The sequence below is a fragment of the Balaenoptera physalus genome (assembly GCF_965194825.1).
Source record: "Balaenoptera physalus genome assembly, chromosome: 3".
In the NCBI taxonomy this organism is placed as follows: Eukaryota; Metazoa; Chordata; class Mammalia; order Artiodactyla; family Balaenopteridae; genus Balaenoptera; species Balaenoptera physalus.
The window spans coordinates 18,841,701-18,856,385 of record NC_138890.1 but is presented as its reverse complement, the minus strand read 5'-3'; the positions used below and the strand labels follow the sequence as shown (position 1 = coordinate 18,856,385).

The following is a 14,685-nucleotide window of genomic DNA, read 5'->3' as shown; positions in this document are numbered from 1 at the left end:
TTCTGTGTTCTTGTGCTAGTCTTGTACACCTGCCTCCTTTTTGCTTGAGCAGTTTTCAAGTGTTTTAGCCTCCAACTTCCACTAAACCTTAACCATTATGTTGCTCTTTTCCTTTCCTAAATTTCTAAGCACTCTGTGTTGGCACTTTAAACTACCTTGCTGATATTTAATTTCTGTGCCAGGCATGCCTCCTCAATACATTTAGTGGTTCTTTAACATTTAAGACCAAGATGTTTGGTTCTATTGTATTTCTCTTTGGTATTTAGTACGTTGCTGAGCATTTAAGCTAATATTCGTTGAGATGAGGATTCCATAATTGTTCCTGTCCAGAATTGTTTGGTTCTTGTCAAGGAATAAATAAAAGTCTCGTAACTATTTCTGGACTCAACAGGAAAGGCCATACAGAAAAAAACTGAAGTTTTCCAGTAATGTAAAATTTTTTTCCAGATTTACTGAGGTATAATTGACAAATAAAATTGTAAAATACTTTAATATTTTATATCACCTATAATTTCACATTTTCATTATGACTTTTAATGAAAAAAAATTTACTAGTTCATAGATCTTTTATGCCATTCTACCATGTCTTCACTTAATAAATTGCTTCAAGTATGAACAACTGGTATTAAATTTTGCAGTAGTGCCACTTAATCACAATCAGTCATCAGTCCTCTTGGGAATTTGTTTTAGAGCTGTTGACATTATTTTCATTGTTCAAGTTATTTTTTAATTACAGAAAAGAATAGATAGATAAAATAAGCATACCATGGTATTAAGTGATTATGAAAACCCCTTATTTTCTTTTTCTGAATAACTACTTCCTTGAACAAGAACTGGAGTTTCTTATTATTGCATATTATATTCTTACTGATACAAATGTTTTCAAAGACCTTTTGTGAATGATGATTTGGATAAATTTGGGGGAGCAGGAACATTCTTTTGCTCATACAGTCTGTTGTTGGCATTTGTTTTGATGATGCAGTTGTTCATAGAATCTGTTCTTAGTGGGCGGGCAATCCTTAAGGGAATTTTAAAGTTTTCCTTCAGTGTGTTTGATTTTGCTCTGTTATTGCTCCCCTCGGTGTGTCTTTTCAGTGTTAGACATTGTGACAATTAGTAAACTGCTGTTCTTCTAAGTGGACAGTGATACTGTCAGAGCATCAGGGAGAAAGAAGGAAACGGAGTGGTAGCTATTAGGAGCAAGGGATATGGGGTGGAGGCATGCTGCTGGGCTGTGGTAGCTATTAGGAGCAAAGGGTATGGAGTGGAGGTGTGCTGCCGGGCTGTGGGTAGACTTCACACACATTTGTGTAGAACATCCCCATGGCACCAAGCTGGATCACTAGGACAAGATAGGATGGCACCCAGAAAACTAAGGGAAGGGAAGTTAATTTTTTCAGCACTCAAGGGTAGAAGAATTATTATAGACTTTTTCACATACATAACTCTGGTAAGGTAAGAATTGTATTTCAATCTGTTTTTTTTTTTAATTGGGGTATAATTGATTTACAGTGTTGTGTTAGTTTCAGGTGTACAGCAAAGTGAATCTGTAATAGAAATACATGTATCCACTCTTTTTTAGATTCTTTTCCCATATAGGCCATTACAGAGTATTGAGTAGAGTTCCTTGTGCTGTACAGTAGGTCCTTATTAGTTATCTATCTTATATACAGTAGTGTGTATGTGTCAATCCCAAATTGGAAGATTGGGATTGACACATACAGTCTTTATAAATTAGTAGAAATAGAAGATCAGAAAATTGAACCTGTGACAGTGCTCGACTAATAAATCGTTGATCTAGAATTTGGACCCCAGGTCTTGCTGCTTCCATAACTGTGTTGTTTTCTCTTCACTACACTGTGAATGAGTAAGAAATCATAGGGAGGACAGGATAAGTCACAGGAAAAATAGTGAATGTTTCACAGAAGACAAGCATACAGATCTCTTCAGATATTCTTGAAAATTTTCCCAAGACAGGTTATCATAACACATTGGCTAAACGCTTATATTTTTAAACAGCATAATTATCTGTGAAACAGATATTACTGAAAGTAAACAGTCTGTTTCAGGATTTCAAAGTTTCATGATGCCTTGACTGTGTCTTTCAATAGTTGACTACTAAAATCATTACATAAGCTTTTTTCTCTCTGTTTAATTTGAGAAAGGACTAAAGTTTCAGAATGCAGAAACTGTTTAAGGAAAAGGATGAGTCATAGTCGTCGACAATATCAATCATGGCGAATTGTGAAATCATTTATCTCCCACTTAACTGTGTATTAGGAGACCTCTGGTAGCAAATATGCTCTCATTGCCATCCATCACCATGATAATAAGAGAATTTCTTTTGCTAAGCAGTGTGCTTCTGGGGTGTAGAAAGCAAACATTTCCCCACTGGTGTTGTCTTTTTATACACTTTATTATTGATTAATATTTATTTAATATTTTCATTATTTATTTGCTTCTGGTGTTACCCTTTTGTGCTGTGTTCCTCTCCCTCCCTCCCTCTCAGCCCTCAAAGTACTGGCGACCGGCTCCAGGAGGACTTGGGCCCATTGTCCTCTGGAACTGCCTACCTGCGGTCTTCAAAATAACATTTGTGACTTTTTTCCTCCTTCTGAACTGCCCTTCCCTTTTCATTTTAACCTGTTATAAATGCGAGGATGAGGAGTGGAAAGAGCAACCGGGACAGCTTTTTAAGATTTGCGAAGAGTGCCTGATCTATGATTACCATGTTTGCAGGATCAGAAATTGATGAGCTTCAAGTACAAATTTAAATGTACTTGAAAAAACTGTCCCTCCAAATGTAGGACAATGACCATGTAATTTATTGTCCCAAGGGATAGTTTTGGTATCTTTATGTATCTTGTTAGACAAGTGGATATAGTAAGTTAATATATGTATCCTAATGTGAAATTGTAGGGTAATATTTACCAGTAAATATAAATTAGAGGAATAACATCTTAATTCTAGTTTCATGTTATTTTAGCTAATTTAAACTTTCAAATACAGGCCTGAACTTTTCTAATTTCCTTTGACACTTACTGAGAAATTTGTTCAAGCATGCTTGAATTTCAACAAGACTGCTGGGTAACTGAACCGAAGATTAGTTTGGCTTCCTAATTTTCCCCAAGCAAAATCAGTCTCCTTGTGGTGATTGTGGGAGATGGGGATCAAGAGATGAGTAACTGCAGATGAATGAGCAGAAGTCAGGGTAGCTCAGTCACTTGGGTTTCTGGGGGGTTCTCTGTGTTTGCGTTTTTTCCCTCCTCTTCACCAGCCCACATTGGATATTATCAGTCTTTTATATTTTTGTCAATCTATAAAGTTAAACAGAATTTTTCATGGTTTTAATTTGCATTACAGGTAACATTTTAATGAAGCATCTCTCTCCCTGTGCAGATGTAGATTCAGATTCATTGCATTGTCCTTTGTGGATGTATTTATAGCTCTGCTGGCAGTGAGCTGCTTGCAGTGCTTTAGAGCTGTATGGTATCCAGAGAATAGTTAAGCACTTTGATGAAGACTTGATTGATTTTATTTACTTGAAAAAATTAATGTCTGTTTTCTTTTTCTTTTCTCATCTATTTAGTTGCTGATCATCTGGGCTGTGATCCTCAAACACGGTTCTTTGTCCCTCCTAACATCAAACAGTGGATTGCCTTGCTGCAGAGGGGAAATTGCACCTTTAAAGAGAAAATATCACGGGCTGCTTTCCACAATGCAGTTGCTGTAGTCATATACAATAATAAATCCAAAGAGGAGCCAGTCACCATGACTCATCCAGGTAAACAAAAAAAGGAAACTGTAGATTTTGTTTTTCTTCTGAGAAATGATTGCTTTATAGGTAGGAATTCTACCTCTTGCTCAAACCATATCATTTCCAACATAATTCAATGATTATATTTATTTTTGGTATTGCCATTTCTTTGTTGAGATGCATGTCTTTTTTTCCTTTAGTTGAACTTTTTTCTTTTTCTTAAATAATGACCATAAAAGCCTGTAAAACTTGCACTTATTAAGTAACTGGCTGTGACTGAATCCTTAGTCATTTTACATTTTACTTGATAACTTTGAAAAATAATATATTAGATTTAGAACCATTCATCCAAGTTATGTCATGGATTCTTAAGGATTACCTGTTTGAGAAGGATGCTTTTTATCTTATCAGGATAAATGTTGAAACTGACTTAGTAATTATTATAATTACAGTAGTAATAATATTTCTTCATTTCTTGTGGAAGCATTTAGGATATTTCTAATGTACCTGTTTTAGTAACAGTAGTTGCAATTTATTGAGCACCGCTGTATATATGGCAGGCACTATATGGCTATATGGCTATGAGCTTTTTTGGGTTTTAATAGAATTTATTTTTTAGAGCAATTTTATGTTCCCAGCAAAACCTGGGCTTTTTTCAGACTGGCTTTTTTCATTTAGTAATATGCATTTAGGTTTCCTCCATGTCTTTTCATGACTTGATAGCTCATTTCTTTTGAGTGCTGAATAATATTCCATTGTCTGGATGTACCACAGTTTATCAAGTCACCTACTGAAGGACATCTTGGTTGCTACCAGGTTTTGGCAATTATGAATAAAGCCACTATAAACATCTGTGTGCAGGTTTTTGTGTGGTCATAAGTTTCCAGCTCCCCTGGATAAATACCAAGGAGCATGATTGCTGAGTTGTGTGGTAAGAGGATGTTTAGTTTTGTAAGAAACAGTCAAACTGTCTTCCAGAGTGGCTGTACCATTTTGTATTCCCACCAGCAGTGAATGAGAGTTCCTGTTGCTCCACATCCTCACCAGCATTTAGTGTTATCAGTTTTTGTATCTTGGCCGTTGTAATAGGTTGTTTTAATTTATGTTTCTCTGATGACATATGATGTAGAGGAGCCCCTTTTTTATATATTTTCATAGCCAATCCTCACCATAACCATGTATGGTACAGGTACTTTCCCACTTACAGACCAGGAGACTGAAGCAGGCAAAGGCCAGCAGAAGAGAGGCTTAGACAAAGGTTTTTTGGTGTTCTTTCAGTTCATCAGTTCACTCTTTTAAAGTTGAAACCTAGATAAACTTTCATTCCGCATTCATAAAAATTTTAAAGATTAATGACTTATTTAAAGAATTAACTTTTTTTTTTTTGGCTACGTTGGGTCTTCGTTGCTACGTGCGGACTTTCTCTAGTTGCAGCGAACGGGGGCTACTCTTCATTGCAGTGCGCGGGCTTCTCATTGTGGTGGCTTCTCTTGTGGAGCACGGGCTCTAGGTGCACGGGCTTCAGTAGCTGTGGTTCGCAGGCTCTAGAGCACAGGCTCAGTTGTAGCACACAGGCTTAGTTGCTCCGCGGCATGTGGGATCTTCCTGGACCAGGGCTCGAACCCGTGTCCCCTGCATTGGCAGGCGGATTCTTAACCACTGTGCCACTCAAGAAGCCCAAGAATTAACATTTTAATCATGTAGTTAATATTCACATAATCGATTTTAGACATTTATCTTGCAAAGATCTCAGCCTAATTGAGGGTCATTGATACTTTTGTGTGTATCTTGATAGGATAATGCAGACGGATTTAAATTTTATTGCTCTGACTTGTTTTCTTCCCTTCAAATTAAGCGTCTTAGAACCAAAATTTTTTTTTGTAATTGCAAAAGTAACACATGCTCATTGTAGAAAAACTGAAACTAAAGAAAAGTTATAAAGAATAAAATAGAAAGAACGTGTGATTTTCACTATGCAGAGATCACTTTTCATTTCTTCAGGGAAACCAAAAGGAAATTAAGGGTCAGTCTGATTTTGCAGGACATCTTGTGTGGGAACACTGGATTCAAGACTAGTTTTTTAAACTTTTGGTTACCAGGGGGTAAGGTGGGGGGATAAATTGGAAGATTGGGATTGACATATACACACTACTGTATATAAAATAGATAACTAATAAAGACTTACTGTATGGCACAGGGAACTCTACTTAATACTCTGTAATGGCCTATATGGGAAAAGAATCTAAAAAAGAGTGGATATATGTATATGTATAACTGATTCACTTTGCTGTACACCTGAAACTAACACAACATTGTAAATCAACTATACTCCAATAAAAATTTTTTTTAAAAAAGACTGGCTTTTCTGCTTAGGTCTCAGAGCAGGTGACAGTTTGCTCTCCTCAGCTGCCTTAGAGGTAAGAAAAACTATTTGAAATTTTGGACCTTACTGATTTCTTCTTACTGAAAACATGAAAAATGAATAGGGAGAAATTAAGCTGAGCAGAATGTATTTTTCTTTCTCTGTGATGTTATTTTACATACACAGAACCACAGAGAAGTAGCGAGAATGAGAGTCTTTTAAGTATGAGAAGATCTGGGGATTATTAGAGAGGGAATTGAATTTTTTTAATGATTTTTGTTTTAAAAAGGAGGAAATTCTCTATAAATTAACACAGATTTCCCATCTGTGTTCCTTGAAATGTTAGTGTATCCAGATATGTTCCATAGAGGACCCATGGAGAAAAAAGGTAAATGATAAAATAAGTTTTGGAAAATGCTTGAAAAGTATTCCACTTTTATCCTAATAAACATAATGAGGTCTCTGAGAAGTCTTAAAGACTTGTTTTAATTGATTAACCTATGGTTTTCTAAATTTATTTGACCATGTAACTTTTATCACATTTTAGTATATAACAACACAAATAAGGAAATTTAGGGATAGAGTTTGAGGATATATTCTTAGGAAATGGAACTTTCGTAAGGCAAATGGAATGTAAGATCAATAGGAAATGGCTTTATGTTGTAATTAGATACACAGAAAATTAGAAAGAATAATGTGAGACAGTGACTGATAACAATACTTTGGAGAGAAATTTAGCACCATCTGATACATTAAAGAACTCACACATTGTGATCCAGTAATTTCACATCTAGATACATGCTCTGGAATACTCTTCAAACTTTGATGTGCGTGTGGATCCCCTGGCAATTTTGTTAAAATGCAGATTCTGATTCAGTAGGTCTGGGGTATAGCCTGAGATTCTGTATTTTTAATAAGTTTCTAGGTGAGGCTAATGCCACTGGCCCACAGATCTTGCTTTGAGAAATAGGTAAAGACAAGAAAACTAGGTTTTAGTCTCAGATTTTTCACTGACCTCCTCTGTGATGTAGGCCACGTTGCCTCCTGTGTGGGAAGACCTTTTTCGTCTCTAAATCTAATTCTCTGGAAGGCCATGAATCCCTGTTATGTAGGACGACAACATAGAAAATCTTTATGCTCTGAGAACCACTTGTTTTCCTGGCTCATTAATGTGTCACTGCTTCTCTCTCCCTCCATAGAGCCCCTTCTTTTCCTGTTTCTACATGAGGTTCAAGGACCCTTCCATCAGAGTCACTAGATTCCCCCAGTGACCTATATAACTCCACATCTCAAGGGGTAGACCCAAAGATCCATGCTTTAGCCCTCCCTTGCTCTCATGTCAATTCTATCCACCCTTCATTTAAGAAAAGAAACCTTTGTGCTATGCATTGTGACATGAACTAATACAAAATGGTAGGAGTTGAAAAAAAGACCCCTGGGTCACACCCTCAGTGAGTTTACTATCCAAGGCCCTTGCAGTCTTCACGGTGTCTTTTTGTACCTCTTGACAGTACTGTCCTTTAGCTTTTATGTTGTCATCATTTGCATACTAGACTGGCAGTAGAGAGAAGACTGCGGGTTTCTTTAAGTTAAAGTTTGTGTCTTATCTTTCTGTTCTCTGCAGTGGGCAGCAGAATACCTTGAACAAAATAAGTATGTGCTACATTGAAATGATTTCATGAAGACATTTAGCTTTGTTAAGGTTCCTTTCCATTTAAGGATATATTTTATAACTAATTTTTAAATTCCACATTGTTAAGTATAGGTATTTCATTTTCTTGCCTTGTTGATGATGTTTCAGGAGCTTGTTCATGTTTGTTCTAATGAATGCCCTTCATCTGGTGACTGAAGGACATCTTTTCTGGCGCAGTGTCCATGACATCACTGACAGGAAAGACCGCTCAATTTGTGGTTTTATTTGTTGCCTCTAGTTGGCAGAATAAGTTCTTTGTAGTGAACAGATATGTGGCAGTATAAAGGGGAAGTTATGGGCTCTTGGATAGTTTAAAATAATGCACATTAAAATAATGCACATTTGTCTGAAAGTTAAGGATTTTTTTTCCTGGTTTTTAAAAATTGATATAGACTTTACTGTTTAACAGTCATAAATTGTGTCAGATCGTTGTCAAATTGGAGATCTCTTTTATAGTTTTATTTGTATGTCTGTAAGAATCTGTGGACATTTTTTTCATTGTTAATAGGAAGATGAGGTAATTTAGATAAACATGTAACCAAATAATAATGTTGCTTTTCTATCTTACGTCAATTAGCAGTATCAAATGCTGCTTAGTGTTTCTTTGGCTGGTTGAATAGAATTAGTTAAATAGCTCTTCACCTTTTTTCCATCATATTCTCTTTAAAAAAATATATATAGCTTTATATTTATTATCTAGCAATGAATAGAAAAAAAACATACTTTGTAAAATATAGAATAAATCACTTTGTGAATAGTAAAAATTCACACTTTATGAAAACAAATAAAGATAAATCACAAACATATTGCAAAATATCTTTAAATATCCATAATTTGGGGCCACTTAGTGTCAATCTGTTATTTTATTCTAAAGCCCATCAAGAAAATGGGCTTTTAATAATATATATTATTAATATATAATAATACATTATAATATCAATATAATAGTCATACTATTGTTTTAACTGTTTAAAGTTTTTAGGTTCTAATTGAATATGGATTTAATTACCTCAGAAAAGGTTGAGCTTGCATTTTAAATGTACTGCTATAGCAGGATATAGAGTCTTAATTGTATCTTTTTGCCTGAGTTTGCATATATCTCTTCTGTATCTTCCATATGATCCATCCACTTTTTCAAAAATTCATAATTATCAAGAAGAATCTGACACTGAAACATATAAGCAGTAGCTTTTAAAAAATAACAGCTTTTTAAAAAAATGCTGATGATTCTGTTTAAAAACTTTTCTTATAAGCTCTAAATTTGTCCTTTATTTCTCTGGAAGTGGAGAGCCCCTCCCTCTGCCAGATACTTAAGACAACTTATCTTCTAGGCTTCCTGTCTAACACGGACATTGCAGGCTCAGCATCCTGAGTAAATTGTTTGGACTCATCACTTGATTTGCCTTTTTAAAATTTATTTATTTATTTATTGGCTGAGTTTGATCTTTGTTGCTGCGTGGGCTTTCTCTAGTTGCGGCGAGTGGGGGCTATTCTTCATTGTGGTGCACAGGCTTCTCATTGTGGTGGCTTCTCTTGTTGCGGAGCATGGGCTCTAGGCTTGCGGGCTTCAGTAGTTGTGGCTCACGGGCTTAGTTGCTCCACGGCATGTGGGATCTTCCTGGACCAGGGCTCGAACCTGTGGTCCCCTGCATTGGCAGGTGGATTCTTAACCACTGCGCCACCAGGGAAGCCCCTTGATTTGCCTTTTTATCTTGCGTGTGCTTATCCTTTCCTCTCCAGCAACAGAAGAGGAAGAAGCTAAAATAATATAAAGGATCTGCATGGGGTTTAGAATACTGGCTTAGAAATCAGTTCCATAGGTTACAGGACAAAAGACATTTTTTACTTGGTAGCTGTTCATATGATGATGACCTGGATTTACAGTTGCAAGCTCAATTAAGGCACAGCTGCTAAGGAAGATGATGCAGCCTGGCTGCCTGTGTCAGAGGTCTGGTGAGGCTACCTTACCCCTTAATTGATGCCTTACAGTGCTCCTCAATTCAGGTTTTTCAGGGGGTGGGATGTGAAGCATATCGGGGCAGGATAATTCTTTGTTCTGCAGAACTGTCCTTTGTAGTTACAGAATGTTTAGCCTCCCAGGCCCATGCCTACTAAATGCCAGAGGCACCCCTCCATGTTTGTAACAGTGTAAAATCCCCCAGAGTTTCTAGACAGACTCTCCCTAGGAGGGCTTTTCTACCCACTGTCAAATTCTAAGTCTACAGAGCCTTTAGAGGAGGAATGAAAAGAGTTCCTTTGTTGGTGAGGGTAATGGGAACAGAAAAACTGATGAAGGGAAAAGTGATAGGCTTTTATATTTACTCACATATAAGCATTTCTGGTGTTCTTTTTTTCTTTCTACAGTTACAAGTTCCATCTGGTGTCATTTCCCTTTCAATACAGATAATTTTTTTAATCATTTCTTGCAGTGCAGATCTGCTGTGATGAACTCTCTCATCATTCATTTACCTGAAAGTGTCTTTTTTTGCCATCATTTTTCAAGGACATAGGTACAGAATTCTGGGTTTCAGCACTTTAAAAGTGTTGTTTGTTTTCTAGCCTCCTTTTTTTCTGATGAGTTGTTCCCTTTTATAGAAAGACTCTTTTTAAAAATAAACCTTTTAGAACAGATTTACATTTACAGAAAAATTGCAAAGATAGTACAAATAATTCCCATAGACCCTGCACCCAGTTTCTCTTATTATTAACATCTTACTTCAGTATGGTACATTTGTTATAATTAATGAACCAATATTGGTACATTATTATTAACTGAAGTCCATACTTTATTGAGATTTCTTTAGTTTTTATCTAATGTCCTTTTTTAGTTCCAGGATCCCATCCAGGATATCACATTACATTTGGTCATTATGTCTCCTTAGGCTCCTCTTGGTTATGACAGTTTTTTGAGGACTACTGTTCAGGTATTTTGTAGAATGTCCTTCAGTGGGATTTGTTTGTTTTTCTTATGATTAGACTGAGGATATGGGTTTGGGGAGGAAGACCACAGAGGTAAAGTGTCATTCTCATCATATCATATCATGTACTACCAATATGAGTGATCACTGTTGATATTGACCTTGACCACCTGGCTGTTTGTCAGGCTTCTCCACTATAAAGTTTCTCTTTTAGGACTTCTTTAGTGGTCCACTGGTTAAGAATCCGCCTTCCAGTGCAGGGGATGCAGGTTCGATCCCTGGTCGGGAATCTAAGATCCCACATGCCGTGGGGCAACTAAGCCCACATGCCGCAACTACTGAGCCCACACGCCACAACCAGAGAGCCTGTGTGCTGCAACTACAGAGCCCACGCGCTCTGGAGGCCGCATGCCACAACTAGAGAGAAGCCCGCTTGCCACAACGAAAAGATCCTGTGTGCCACAACTAAGATCTGATGCAGCCAAAAAAAATTATAACAATAAAATAAATAACTAAATAAATAAAGTTTCTCTTTTCTCTCTTCCATGCAACACTCTTCAGGAGGTCATTGTGCACAGCCCACACTTAAGGAGTGGGGAGTTAGGCTTCCCCTCCTTAGGGTAAAGTATTACATATTTACTTGGAATTATTTCATCTGGATGATTCATCTCTTCTCTATTTATTAATTTATTCAGTCATTTATATGTATCAGTATGGACTCATGGATATTTATTTTATACTTTGTATTGTAATACAGTGTTACTTTGCTTATTTTTTTGCTCAAATTATTTCAGCTTTGGCCATTGAGAGTTCTTTCAGTTGACTCCTGTGTCCTTTGACATGTTGCCATTACCATGGGTGTTGGTTTTTTGTTTGTTTTGCTTTTTTGAGCACTTCCTTCTTTTCTGGTGCTGTAAGAAGCTCCAGGATCATCTTGTATATGTTTCCTGTCCCAGTCCTAAAATCAGCCATTTCTCCGAGGAACCCTAGTTTCCATTTATTGGAGAATGATATTAGAAGCCAGGCTCTGGGTATTAGGTATACTTGTTACTACTAAGGTTCTGTTGCTTCTGGGCCTTCCCAGTTGACAGAGCAAGGAAATATATGTGTGTATACTAATACCTGTATATGCACATATCTATAAATATTTCTACATATAACCATTTGTATCTATATTAAGCTAAGAATAAGTTCATACTTAGGTCTCCAACTCTAATCCATTACATTACATAGATCATTCTAGTTTTCTCTCTTTGCTTATCTGTAAACTCCCACTCCAAAAGCGAGAAACCTGACTGACACCAACCACCATCCGTTTTCTTAATTGTTCAGTTCACTGAGCTCTCAGACTTAGAAGTTCTTAAACATAAGTAACATATTGTAAGGCCTTTGGAGTGCTGGTGCTTGGTGTGAAAGCTAATGTAAATTACTTTCTTCTCAACTTAAATCTTCCCTGGCTGGAACGCCTAACTGTGTACTTAACTTTTCTTTCTCCACTCATTAAAAATTTTTTATCAAGAACTTGTACCTAATCAAACTTATAAGCTTTTACACAGCTAAGGAAACCATAAACAAAACGAAAAGACAACCTATAGACTGGGAGAAAATATTTGCAAGTGGTTCAACTGACAAGGGCTTAATTTCCAAAATATACAAACAGCTCATATAGCTCAATATCAAAAGACAAACAACCCAATCGAAAAATGGGCAGAAGACCTAAAGAGACATTTCTCCAGAAAAGACATACAGATGGCCACTAGGCACATGAAAAGATGCTCATCATCACTAATTATTAAAGAAATGCAAATCAAAACTACAATGAGGTACCACTTCACACTGGTCAGATGGCCATCATTAAAAAGTTTACAAATAATAAATGCTGGAGAGGGTGTGGAGAAAAGGGGACCCTCTTACACTGTTGGTGGGAATGTAAATTGGTGCAGCCACTATGGAAAACAATATGGAGGTTCCTCAAAAAACTAAAAACAGAGTTGCCATATGATCCAGCAACCCCACTCCTGGGCATATATAAAGACAAAACTATAATTCAAAAAGATACCTGCACCCCTATGTTCATAGCAGCACTATTCACAATAGCCAAGACATGGAAACAACCTAAATTTCCATCAACAGATGAATGGATAAAGAAGATGTGGTATATATCTACAATGGAATATTACTTGGCCATAAAAAAGAATGAAATAACGCCATTTATAGAAACATTGATGGATCTAGAGATTAACATACTAAGGGAAGTAAGTCAGAAAGAGAAAGACAAATACCATATGATATCACTTACATGTGTAAACTAAAATATGTCACAAATGAACGTATCTACGAAACAGAGAACAGACTTGTGGTTGCCAAGGGGGAGGGGGTATGGAGGAGGGAAGGATTGGGAGTTTGGGATTAGTAGATGCAAACTATTATATATAGGATGGATAAACAACAAGGTCCTACTATTGTATAGCACAGGGAACTATATTCAGTATCCTGTGATAAACCATAATGGAAAAGAATGAAAAAGAATATGTGTACATATAGCTGAATCACTTTGCTATACAAAAGAAATTAACACAACATTGTAAATCAACTATACTTCAATAAAATTTTTTTAAATTGAAAAAAAACTCGTAAGAAAACATAAATATAAGTATCTTAACTTGAAAATGACACAAAACTAGGTGGATCTTGGAACATATAACAACAAAAAGAAAGTATTCATTAGGTCAGCCTGCAAATGGGTTAAAAAAAAGTTAGTAACAAGGTTTTGTGGAGACGTGGCTTAAGTAACAGTTCAAATGGAGGACAGCTGGGAGCCTTCAATCATGTAAGCTCAGCATATGCTAACATGTGCCATGGCTGCTAAAAAAATATATTGAAGGCTTGGCCTGTATCCCTGTGAACATAATACTCAGATGAAGGAAGATGTTAGTCTCATACTGCTCTTGATATTGGAAGTATTCATTCTTTGTTGAAAGAATTGAAAAAGACATTGAAAAATGATGTCCAAAAAAAGAACAGGATGGAAAAAGTCTATAAACGTGTTTTATCGAACACAGTTTGGAATCTGAGCATCAAAATGAATAATGATAGTATTTTAGACGATTAAGTAAAAAAAAAATAGTAACTGTGACTTCATACTGATCTAAAAAGTAAAATAAATTGAAAGTTTGATGAGGAATGGAATACTTAACCTGGTCTCGAAATACCTCCCTACAGAATATTTAATAATTACTAGGGGAGAAAGAGTAACTTCACAGTGGAAATGCCCGGAGGACATCTATTTTACGAAATGATCAAAGTGAACGTCACCAGTAATGGGACATATCAAAACTGTGCCACCTGAGAGTATTCACTGGAAAGAGCACAGCATCACTTCTGTGATGTTACTGCCAGAGGTATATGACCTGAGTCTAGCCACAAGGAAACACCAGACAAATCCAGAATGAGGGGCATTCTACAAAATAACTGGGCTGTAGACTTCAAAAGTGTCAAGGTTGTGAACATCAAGCAAAGTCTGAGAGACTATTCCAGACTGATGGAGACTAATGAGACATGACAGTTAAATGCAATGCATGGCTCTCATCTGGGCCGCTATAAAGGACATTATTGGGAAATTGAGTAAATTGAATAGACTCTCAGATTAGTAATGTATCAGTGTTAATTTCCTGATTTTGATGGTTGTACTCTGTTTATAAATGGTTTTCTGTTTGTAGAATACACACTAAATATTTGGGGGTGATGTGGCATCCTGCCAGTAACTTACTCTTGAATGGTTTGTTTCCCAAGGTGGTGGGAAAGGTTTTTATATGATATTTCTAACTTGTAAATGTTAGATTGTTTAAAAAATCTTTTTTGAAAAAGAATAATTTGGGACTTCGTGAATAATTAGTATGGAGAAAAGACTGAGGTGGAGCCCCAGGGAAGATGTCTTTAACTATCAGAAGGACTG

General features: G+C 36.4%; 1 protein-coding gene across 3 annotated transcripts in view; it reads left to right on the top strand.

The window, feature by feature from the left end:
* Positions 1-14,685, top strand: part of RNF130 (ring finger protein 130) — a 102,964-nt gene that overhangs the window by 28,340 nt on the left and 59,939 nt on the right. For all 3 annotated transcript variants that reach the window (XM_082453519.1, XM_082453518.1, XM_082453517.1), the window contains exon 2: positions 3,590-3,784. In XM_082453519.1, the coding sequence (XP_082309645.1) occupies positions 3,590-3,784 (195 nt within the window). The remainder of the gene's footprint in view (positions 1-3,589; positions 3,785-14,685) is intronic.